General features: G+C 67.9%; 1 protein-coding gene across 2 annotated transcripts; it reads right to left on the reverse strand.

Annotated features, from left to right (window-relative positions):
• Window positions 1-228: 228 nt before the first annotated feature.
• On the reverse strand, window positions 229-10,443 carry LAMB2 (laminin subunit beta 2). Of its 2 annotated transcripts, none has more exons than XM_074151840.1 (33): window positions 10,395-10,443; window positions 10,078-10,241; window positions 9,841-9,976; window positions 9,586-9,659; window positions 9,280-9,468; window positions 9,140-9,203; window positions 8,094-8,296; window positions 7,886-8,006; window positions 7,300-7,488; window positions 7,039-7,218; window positions 6,850-6,962; window positions 6,662-6,741; window positions 6,448-6,583; window positions 6,147-6,302; window positions 5,928-6,055; window positions 5,728-5,845; window positions 5,417-5,609; window positions 5,201-5,344; window positions 4,835-5,066; window positions 4,597-4,760; window positions 4,293-4,517; window positions 3,594-3,808; window positions 3,408-3,504; window positions 2,967-3,339; window positions 2,711-2,895; window positions 2,391-2,632; window positions 2,120-2,323; window positions 1,882-2,026; window positions 1,305-1,512; window positions 1,080-1,221; window positions 796-972; window positions 563-722; window positions 229-486 (listed from the first exon to the last, which is right to left on the reverse strand). In XM_074151840.1, the coding sequence occupies exons 1-33, from the start codon at window positions 10,435-10,437 to the stop codon at window positions 350-352; spliced, it is 5,337 nt and encodes a 1,778-aa protein (XP_074007941.1). In that variant the 5' UTR covers window positions 10,438-10,443; the 3' UTR covers window positions 229-349. The 2 variants fall into 2 exon arrangements, with proteins under 2 accessions (XP_074007941.1, XP_074007940.1); XM_074151839.1 differs by having other exon boundaries at window positions 10,078-10,259; window positions 10,395-10,437.
• Window positions 10,444-10,630: the final 187 nt, after the last annotated feature.

Below are 10,630 nucleotides of genomic sequence, written 5' to 3' on the forward strand. Positions count from 1 at the left end.
CTGCAAGCGGGTGTGTGTCCCGGGCCCGCCGCGTCCCCGGGCCTCGCTGCTGGGTCCCCAGGCCCACAGCCAGCCCTGCTCCCCTTCCATAACCCCACAGCCAGCCCTGGGCCCCCACAGCCACCTCCACAGCCAGGGGCTGGCAGCGAGTAGCTGGGGGATCGGGGAGGCCACCATGGGGCCACTGGGGTGTAGACGGGGGTCCACGGCACAGGGCAGAGGCGAAGCAGTCTTGCTCTGTAACTTTATTCACACAAGGATTGCCCCTGCAGCCCCCACCCTGCCCACCACTCGGGGGCCAGGCGGAGGACGGGGCAGGGGTAGGGAGGGTCTGGGCCCCTCCGGGGGATCACTGACAGGTGTTGTAGATCTGGACCTGCTGGTTGATGGTGGCGAGCACCTCCCTCATCCTGGCCTCCAGCCCGCCCAGCTGGGCCGCCTTGGCATCCAGCACCCGCTCATTCCGTTCATATGCCTCCTCCAGTGCTGTGGGGATGGGGGGGACACGGGTCAGCATGGCCCCCTGCCGCCTCCACCCCCTGACCCACTGCCCTGGCCTCACCTCGCAGCCGCTGCAGCTTGCCCTGGGCGTCCCGCAACAGCCCAGCAGCCTCATCCCGCAACTGCTGTGCCCGGCTGCCCGCCTGCTGCACGCCCTGCGCCCGGTGCTGCACCAGCTCCTGTGCCGTCTGGTAACGGTCCCGCAGCGGCCCCTCTAGCACCTGTGACAGCAGGGCAGGTGAGCAGGACCCCTGCAGGAGCCCTGCCTGCCTCCCGCACACCCTGCTCACTCACCTGCTTGGCCTCGCCAGCTCGGTCCCGTGCAGCACTGGCCGCTTCCTGGGCACGTGTGGCTGCCAGGCTGTTGTTGGCACGTTTCACCTTCAGGGCATCTGTCTGTCCATCCAGGACCCCAATCCGCCCCATGGCACCTGCCAGCCACTGCTCTGCGCTCGCTGTCTGGTCCTGCATCTGGGGACCGGTGGCATGGGGGACAGGCATGGTCAGGGTGCCTGCATGGTAGGGACGGGACACTGCCTGTCCCCGTGGGGCTGAGGTCATGGCGACTGGGCCCTTACCGTGCCGAGGGCTGTCTCGCTGTGCTGGATGTCACTGGCAGCATGGTGCAGCGCCTGCTCAGCCATGCCCTGGGCTCGCCGTGCCTCCTCTAACGCCTGCTGCACTGCCTCGGCTGTGCCCCGCACACCCTCTGCTCGTGACCTGCAGCCAGGGCAGCACAGCCTCAACGCCAGCCTGGGCAGGGGGGTCCGTGGTGAGCCATGTCCCCATGTCCCCAGCCTCACCTGGCCCGCTGGGCGTCCTGCAGCAGCTGCCCTGCCTGGCGCACATCACCTGCTGTCTGCTCCAGGATGGCGTCCACACTGGCCAGGCTGCGCACCCGTGCCTTGATCTCCTCGGCCAGGCGGTGGATCTGGGCCGGTGCGGCGGGGAGCGACAGCTCCAGCACACGGCTGGCGACCACCTCGATGCTCTCAGGGTCAGCCCCCTCCTCTGCGGGCAGGAGCTGTCAGTGTGTTGCCTGCGGCACCCAGGGGAGGAGGGGACATGCAGACCGAGGGGCTGTGGAGAGCAGGGGGAGCCATGGGGAGGGAGCACGGGGAAGGGTAGGGGGGCAGAGGACGGTTGGGGAGGCATGGGATGTTTGGGGCAGGGTAGGGACCATGCAATGCAGCGTGGGGCAGGGGCAGGGGCTGTGTGGTGCCAGGGCTGTGCAGTGCTGGGGACAGCCCACATGCAGTGTGGGGGCCGTGCCGTGCAGTGCAGTGCAGTGCGGTGTGGGGCCAGTGCAGTGCGGTGCAGGCACAGAGCCACGCAGTGCTGGGCAGGGGCAGCCAGCCCCCCCGGCTCGCTGTCACTCACGGCTCAGGAAGGCCTTGACATGGCTGATGAGCTCTCGCAGCTCCTTGTTGGAGCTCTCCACCCGGGCCCTGGTCTGGTTTGCCTTGTCCAGGGCTGCCTGTGCCCGCAGCCGGGCCTCATCTGCCTTCCCCTTGGCTTCTGCCACCTGAGCAGGGGCAGAGACACTCAGCGCCAGCCCCAAGGGCTGGGGGGCACAGCCGTGCCACCCACCCTCACCCAGCACCCGTGTGCCACGCACCTTGTGGGAGAGCTGGGCCACGTCGCTGGTTGCCCGCTGCAGCTCCTCCTGGGCATGGCGTGCCCGGTCCAGCGCGCTGTCGGCTGTGGACACGGCCCCGCTGCAGCTCAGCCCCCCGCAGCGCCGCCCCCCATCCTCGTCCCGACACCCAGCTCCCCCGCAGGGGCTCTCGGCACAGGGCACGTCACCTGCTGCACCGCAGACCTGCAAGGCAGCATGGGCTCAGGGTGGTTCCGGGCTTCATCCCCCCGGTTCCCTCCCTGCGTCCCACCTTCTCATTGAGCGGGTGCAGGCTCAGTGCCTGCGCTCTTGTTGCCAGGTCCATCAGCGCCCGACGGCTGGCCGCGTTTTGGCGGTTGAAGTCATCCCGCCGGCTGGCCAGGAGCTGCTCGGTGCGATGCCGGGTAGCTGCTGAGGTGCTGACAGGGCTGGGCACAGCACGGGTGGAGGTGTCCGCCCGGCGCTCAGCCTCCCGTGACTCCCCATGGGACTGGCGAATGCTGTCGTAGGCACCTGGGGACAGCAGGGGCACTGTCAGACCCCCCTGGCCACAGCCCTGCCACCCTGACCCGGCTTGGTGACATGGCTCACCAAGGAAATTGGAGGTCTTGAGGGTGTGCAGCCGCTGCTCCAGGTCCTGCAGGCTGTGGTTGAGAGCACGGGCACCCCGGTCCACCGCGCTCAGCACGTGGCTAGCGTTGAAGTTGGCGTCCTGGGCAGCTGTCAGCTCCCCTTCCAGCCGTGTCAGCCTCTCCGTTGCCTCACCGATCTGCTGCCTGCAAGGCAAGGGGGTGACAACCTGCCCCCGGGGCCACCCTGGGAGCCGTGCCCCACGCTGGGTGCTCACCGCAGCCCCTCCGTGGTGTGTGTCAGGTGGGCGGCAGTGGCAGCGGTGGCATTGCGGGTGGCCACCACGTTACGCACGGTGGCCAGGCTCTCCTCAAGCCGCCGGAAGGTGCCCTCGAAGATGCCGGCGGCCCCGGTGTGCTGCAGGAGGCTGGCCCGCTGCGCCAGCGCCCGGGTGCGGGCAGCCAGGTCCTGCACCACCCGGTCCCAGTCCCCAAAGCAGGGGTGGCAGGGCTGGCAGGTGGGGAAAGTGCCGGAGAAGCCACGGGCGCACTGGTCGCAGCGGACTCCAGAGATGCCAGGCCGGCAGTCACAGTGGCCGCTGCCGCGGTCGCACTGGGTGCTGGCAACACCGCGGGGGTCGCAGTCACAGGCTGCAAGGAGAGTGGGGTCAGGGTGCCGTGGGGCTCACTATGGACCCCCCACCGGCACCGGCTCTCACCTCGACACTGCTGCCGTGGGTCACCCCAGTGGTGCTCCTGGCAGTCGGCACAGGTCCGGCCCCCGAAGCCTGGCCGGCATGAGCATTGCCCTGTGAACTGAAAGACATGGCACAGCCGAGGCTGGCACTCTTGCAGCACACCCCCACAGTCCCATCCCACCCTCCCTTGCCCTGTCCTTGTCTCACCTGGTTGCAAGCCGGTGTCAGGGAATGCTGGGGGTGGCAGGCACAGGGCTGGCAGCCCTGCCCACTACCCAGGTTCCAGAAGTTGGGGCTGCAGCGGTCGCAGTTCTGACCCTCCACATGGGGCAGGCAGTGGCACTGCCCGCTGCGCCTGTCACACTGGCACTGCTGGGGCCCGCAGGTGCTGGGGTCGGTGCCCAGTGTGTTGCAGGAGCAACCTGGAACCAGACAGGCACTGAGTGGGGACAGGGACGGGGGGATTGAGGGGGATGGGGACAGGATGACAACAGGGATGGGATGGGGAAGGCGATGGGTGAAGGTGGAAGCAGGATGGAGACAGAGATTGGGCAGGGATTAGGTGGTGACTGGACAGAGATGGGATGGGAACAGCATGAGGACCACTGATGGGGATGGGATGGAGATGAGACTGGGACTGGGACAGGGACACGATTAGGATAGAGATGGGATGAGGACAGGATGGAGACAGAGTCAGGGTGGCATGGTGGATGTTAATGGGACAGGAATGGGCATGACATGAGGATGTAGATGGGATTAGCTGGGTACGGTGACAACAATGGGCCACAGTGCCAGGGCTGGGCTGCAGGGATCCCGCAGCGCTGCGCATGATCAAGGGCAATCATGGGCACCCGTGGTCCCCTGGGGACTTGAGGCAAGTCTCTCAGCATGGCTGTGGGTACTCACGCCTGCAGCTGTGCCGTGTGGCATCCCCGTAGTAGCCGGGCTGGCACTCGGCACACTGGGGCCCCGCCGTGTTGTAGAGGCAGCGCAGGCAGTGTCCCGTGCGCCGGTCGCATGCCTCTGGGTCCGTCATGTCGATGTTATCGTGGCACTGGCAGGGCAGGCAGCGCCCACCAGGCTGCAGTGGGTCCCCATAGTACCCGGGGGCACACTCATCGCAGCGGGGACCTGTCAGCACAGAGCGTTGGGCAGTGCTCAGGGATGGGAGATCCCCGAGGGCACGCAGCGTGCTATGGTGGGCACCCACCTGTGTAGCCAGGGCTGCAGTGGCAGACAACCTGCCGGGACTGGCTGTCCTGGTAGCAGGAGGCGGCGAAATGGCGGAGGCTGCCGGGCCCTTCAGGGCAGGGGCATGGCCGGCAGTGCTGCCCAGAGCCCAGCGACGGGTTCCCAAAGTGCCCGGCCACACACCTGCGGGCAGGCGGTCAGTAGGGGCCAGGGCTGCTGTCAGCACCCTGCCCCAGTCCAGGTGTGTGCCCACTTACCTCTGGCATCTCTCACCGTCCGTGTGGTCCCGGCAGCGCAGGCAGCTGCCCGTCTGGGGGTCGCAGTCCTCAGCGTGCCCGTTGCACTGGCAGGGCCGGCAGGTGGGGAAGCCCCAGTGGCCGGGCTGGCAGCGGTCACAGCGCGTGCCGTGGGCACCCTCGCGGCAGGAGCACTGTCCTGTGGTGCTGTCGCAGACGGTGCTCACTGAGCCCTCCCTGCTGCACTGGCACGCTGAAAGGCATGGCACCTATGGCACCTATGGCATCTCCCCCCAGCACACAGAGATCATTCCGCCCTGGCCCCCCCAGCCCTTGTGTGCCTGGGCTCCTCTCCAGACCAGGGTGGCACAGCACCATAGCACTCACCTCGGCACCCTCCAGGCCCAAAGCCGAAAGTTCCCGGGAAGCAGCGGTGGCAGCGCCGTCCCATGACATTGGGTTTGCACCGGCACTGGCCGCCCTGGGGCTGGCACTCGGCGCTGAGCGAGCCCTGGGGGTCGCAGAGGCAGGCTGCAGGCAGAGAGCAGGGTGAGCGGCGGTGGCCACTGTGGGATGTGGGACGGGGCACGGGGCTGTACTCACGCAGTGCTCCATCATGCAGGATGGCCGAGAGGCTGTGCAGGAGGCTGGAGCAGGGCTCAGCCACGGGCGAGGGCCCCGCGGTGTGGAAGGGCTGGGCACAGCGGTACCGCTCAAAGGTCTCCCGTCGCTCCATGGAGCCAGGGTCACCCGCGATGAACATCTCCAGCGAGGAGTAACGGGGCACAAGCACCAGCTGGACAGGGTGGGGGGCAAGTCAGTGGGATGTCAGTGTCTACCCATGTCCCGTACAGCCACATCCTGCCCCCGTGAAGGGTTGGTGCCCCTTGTTCCCCTGCCAGGTTGCCCCTCACCGAATCGATGAGCACGCTGGCGGTGGGATCCTGCCGAGCGGTGGCACAGCCCAGCTCCAGGCGGAGGGTGTAGGAGACGCCCCGCTCCAGGCAGATGGGCTGGGGCAGCACCACGTACCTGGGCAGAGGTAAAGCAGAGCATGGGCAGCTGAGTTTCTCTCGCAAGCCCCGGCACAGCGCAGTCCTGGTGAGGCACTCACCTGGCACCCGAGGGGAGGCTGGTGGAGAGCTGGTCATCAGCTGGGATGGTGTTTCCGCAAGGGCTGCTGGCAGAGACAGGGCTGGGGCGTAGCACTCTCACCCTCACCTCCTGCCAGGGCTCCGGGTGCTGCCGGTGGAGAAGGAGGTGGTGCTAAAAAGCCTCACCGGCCAGCACGCCCTACCACCACCCGCCAATTTAATGATACAACCCCACTCACCTGGGGCTCATAGCGGATGATCACATCATACTCAGTGGAGAAAGGCACGTTGTTCACGTGAAACTCCACCCAGCCACCCTCCAGCATGCGGGCAAAGCCCGTTCCTGTCCACGAAGCTGGGTGGTCCGTGGGGGGTTCACGCTCCACCACAGAGCCCTGGTTCAAAGGGAGGTTGCGAGATGAGACCCTAAAAACTGCTTTGGCCAGCAGGCACCACTCTGCCCGTCTGGGAACCCTGCAAAGAGCCACCTGCTGCCCTGCTCTCTCTAATGTCCCCCCCAGGGACACCTTTGTTCTTTACCTGATGCAGCCGAGCATCCTCAGCCTCGTAGGTGTAATGGTCCAGGTTGATGCGGTAGAAACCGGGTTCCACCTGGCTGCACTGCCGTCCCACCACATGGCTGCGGCACTGGCACTGCCCTGTCTCCACAGCACACCTGGTACCCCAGTGGCATTGTTAGCCCCGATGCCAGCAGGGAAAGCCCCTTGCCCCCTGCATCCCCGCGAAGACTCACAGGTGGTTGCGGGCACCTCCCACGTCGCAGTCGCAGGGCCTGCAGCCCGGGAGGTCGTGGCTCAGCCCCCAGTACTCGGGCTGCAGAGCACAAGGGTGTCAGGGAACATCTGGCTGCGGTGCCATGATCCCAAGCACCATACATGGCCCCCAGGCACCGTGCATGGCCCCCGGCACAGCCCCACTCACCAGGCACTGGTCGCAGTTGCGCCCGGTCACCAGCCGCTTGCAGAAGCACTCGCCACTGATGGGGTCACACCGGCTGCCCTCAGCCACCGTGCCACGGGGGTCACACTGGCACCCTGCACGGAAAGCCAGCACCATCCAGAGGGGCCGAGCCACACGCCCGACCCCGGCGGGTGCTGCCCCGGTACCTACGCTGGCAGCCTTGTGGGTTGGCGGCGCTGAGGCCGAAGAAGCCGGGTTTGCAGCGGTCGCAGCGGGGACCAGCCACGTGCTCCTTGCAGCGGCACTGCCCCGCAATCAGCCCTCGGGCTGGGTCGTCGGCGCCATCACACAGCCCCCCATCCAGAGAGCCCTCGGGGTCACAGTCGCAGGCTGGGGGCACAGGCAGGCAGGGTCAGCATCCCGACCCCCACTCCTGGCCCAGCCGCATGCCATGCGCCCCCCAGCACCGACCTCGGCACACTGCAGGGTCCCACAGGTCCTTGCTGGGGTCCTTGTAGTAGAAGGGCTTGCAGAGGTGGCAGCGGCGACCCATGGTGTTGTGCTGGCAGCCGTCACACACGGCCCCGCTGGTGTTCCCCGTGGCCAGGAAGACGGCCATGTCGAAGTGGCATTGCCGGGAGTGCTCGTTGCAGTCGCAGCCTGCAGGGATGGGATTGGCAGCACGGCATGCGGCACCCCAACTCCCAGCCTGGCAGCACCTCCAGTGCCAAACCTCCCCAGCCCTAACCCCCCTCACTCCAGTATGCAGCACCCCCCAGCCCCAAACCTCCCCAACTCCCAGCCTTGCAGCACCTCCAGTGCCAAACCTCCCCAGCCCTAACCCCCCTCACTCCAGTATGCAGCACCCCCCAGCCCCAAACCTCCCCAAACCGCAGCCTGCAGCACCCAAGATCCCCCAAAGCCAGTCTGCAGGATGGCAGTCCCACCCAACCGCACCCCAGCATGCAGCACCCCAAACCCCCTGGCATAATGCAGCCCACCAGCCCCAGCACCAGGATCTCCATGCCAGGAGCCGGTGCCGGTGTGGGGCACTCACGGCGGCAGGCGTTGGTGCTGGAGCCCTCAGCCGGGCGCCAGGGCAGGTCGTGGTAGAAGTCCTCACAGCGCTCGCAGTTCAGCCCCTGCGTGTGGTGCTTGCAGACGCAGCGCCCATGCACCTGCCGGGACACCACAGTGAGGGGCTGCGGGACCGGGCAGTGCAGCCACCTGGCTCCAGCAGGGCACGTGGGGCCAGATGGCCTTACCATGCCGTCGGCAGTGGCCGGGGCCCCGCTGAGCGGGGCGCACTCGGAGGCGTGCCCGTAGCAGAAGCAGTTCCCGCGCATCACCAGCTCGTAGAGAGCGTAGTAATACTTCTCCCGGATCTCCTGCCGCGAGTCCAGCAGGTTGTCCCCCAGCGTGTGCAGCTTCGTGAGGTTCACCCGCAGGTTGGTGACACGCAGCAGGTCTGGGGCAGGGAGAGACCCACGTTGGCAGGGGGGCGGCTGGGGCTTGTCCATGCGCGGCTCGGCTCTGCCGTGCGTGGCTGGGCCGGGCTGCGCATGGCATGGGGTGTCCCTGCAGGGCTGCACACCATCGGGCTGGGCTGCGTGTGGCTTTCTGTGGCACGGCTTATTGGCACAGGGCTGTGCGTGGTTTGGCTCACAGGCACGTGGCTGCACGTGGCCAGGCTGGGCTGTGCGTCGCTGCGGTGGTTCAGCTCCCGTGCACGTTGTTGTGCACGGTCAGGCTGTGCAGGAACCCCCAGCAGATGTGGGCTGGGACCCCACCAGTGCAGCACAAGTGCCCTGGGCGAGGGCACCTCTCTGGGCAGTGGGCACCCACCACCAGGGCTGTGCCCCAAGGATGGCTGTGCACAGTGGACGCAGCCTGGGGGCCCCAGCAGGACAGGACTGCTCCCCTGGGGACTCCAGCTTCCCAGCAGCCCTGCCCTGCAGATTCCTCCCCTCCTGCTCCCAGCCTAAATTTAGCCCTGCGTGATTAACCCACTGTGTCCTGCGCTCGGCCTGACTCCTCTGCCCGTCACCGACCTCATCCCACACAACGGCCATCACTCGGCACCGAGGCTTGGCTCCGGCAGGGCTCTGGCACAACCGTCCCCCTCTGCTCCCCCCGATGCAGCCCGACCTTTAGCTGCTCCCACGGTGGGGGGGTTGCAGGAGGGACTCGAGCCCCCACAGGCTGGATCCAGCTCTGACCCCGCCATGGGGCTCAGAGCAGGGAGAGAGCGGCCAAAATAGCTATGCCCAAAATAGAGCAGCCAGAAGGGAGCCTGGGGCAGGCAACTCACTCTGGATGGCGGGGCTGTAGGGGTCCCGGATGGGGATGGAGGGGTCCAGCACCCGGTAGATCACCTGGGGGGGTAAGGCAGGGCAGTGAGGGGAGAGCAGGGGGTACCTCAACCCTCCTGGGGCACTGCCAGGGCCTCACCTCCCCCTCAGTGGAGGGCTCGATGTCGGAGTAGCGGGACTCGCAGACGACGTCGTCGATGTGGCGCGGGGGCCCGCGGGGGACGTGAGGGAAGGCAGTGGCGCAGTCATAGGCGAAGTAGCGGTAGACCTTCCAGCTGCGCCCAAAGTCAGCCGAGCGTTCCACCAGCATGGCCGCAGGGCGGAAGGTCTACGGGACAGCCAGCTGGGACAGGGGCCGGCCATGCAGCCCCCACAGGCCCCATCCCATCCTGTACCATCCCTTCCCGTCCCAACCTACCCCAGGAATCCACGGGCCAGGACCCACCTTGAAGGTCATGATGAGGTGGGTGAAGTGGAACTCGGCCTCCAGGTCCAGCTGGATGCTGACATGCTCCACGCCTGGGGGCAGCACATGCGACTGTGGGGAGCACCCACCCGCGAGTCCCCAGTGCTCGTCCCCCGCACTCAGCCATGGTCCAGGGGTGCGGCTGCAGCCGCCGGCTGAGTCACGCTTCCTCGGCGTGGGAGGAAGGGAAGGAGAGCCCCCCGGGACGCCCTGCTGCCCCCACCCGTCACTCACCGTTCTCTGACTGCCACCAGGCTTTCTTGGGACGGGGGGCGAAGGTGGTGACCACGTTCTCGATGCGGTGGCTGTTGGCATTGGTGCGGGCATCGTAGGGCCGCCGTGAGTCGCAGATGAAGCACTTCTTCTCCTCCTGCAAGCGGGGGGCTCGGCGGTGTGTGTCCACATCCCCGTCCCATCTCCCCCATCCCCATCCCCTCCCCCAAGTCCCCATCTGTTCCCCTTCCCGCTCACCTGGAGGTGGCTGACGATGCAGTAGGGCTGGGGCCGGCGCAGCCCGCAGGTGGAGGTGGCACTCAGGCGGGGGGCTCGCCCCACCAGCAGGTCCCCGGTGGCCGGGTAGCAGCTGCCGCGGGCGCAGCCCTGGGGGGTGTCGGGGGCCGGAGCCCCCCCCAGCCCTGCGGAGCAGCGGGCGGCTGAGGGCGCTGAGTTGGGGGGGAACCGGGGCTCCCCCCGCCGCCGCCCGGGGCCCCTTCCGCGGCCGCCCGGAAACAGAGCGGCGGGACCGGGCCGGACCCTGGTCCCCACTTTGGCGGGGGGAGAGGACTCACCGGCCAGCAGCGGCAGCAGCAGGAGGGCGCCGGGGCTCCGCATCGCGGGGCGCAACCGGGGCGCGCAAAGAGAGCGCAAAGTGGGCGCAAAGGGGGCGCTCGGCAGGTGCCCGGCAGTCCCGTCCCGTTCTCGTCCCGCCCCGCCGGTTCCCGTCCCCGTCCCGGTTCCTCCCGCCCCCCCCCCCCCCCCTCCGCTCCGAGCTGGGCGGCGGGCGCAGCGCTCGGGGCTGCGCGGA

The sequence above is a fragment of the Numenius arquata genome, chromosome 8, assembly GCF_964106895.1.
Source record: "Numenius arquata chromosome 8, bNumArq3.hap1.1, whole genome shotgun sequence".
In the NCBI taxonomy this organism is placed as follows: Eukaryota; Metazoa; Chordata; class Aves; order Charadriiformes; family Scolopacidae; genus Numenius; species Numenius arquata.

Bases quoted from the DNA above. Each gene is read 5' to 3' on its own strand.
- LAMB2 (XM_074151839.1), bottom strand. From the start codon at position 10,437: ATGCGGAGCCCCGGCGCCCTCCTGCTGCTGCCGCTGCTGGCCG. The intron at 6,584-6,661 runs GTGAGTCTTCGC...CTGGGGTACCAG, and splicing joins GGAGGTGCCCGCAACCACCT to GTGTGCTGTGGAGACAGGGC. The intron at 3,340-3,407 runs GTGAGAGCCGGT...CTCTCCTTGCAG, and splicing joins CCCACGGCAGCAGTGTCGAG to CCTGTGACTGCGACCCCCGC.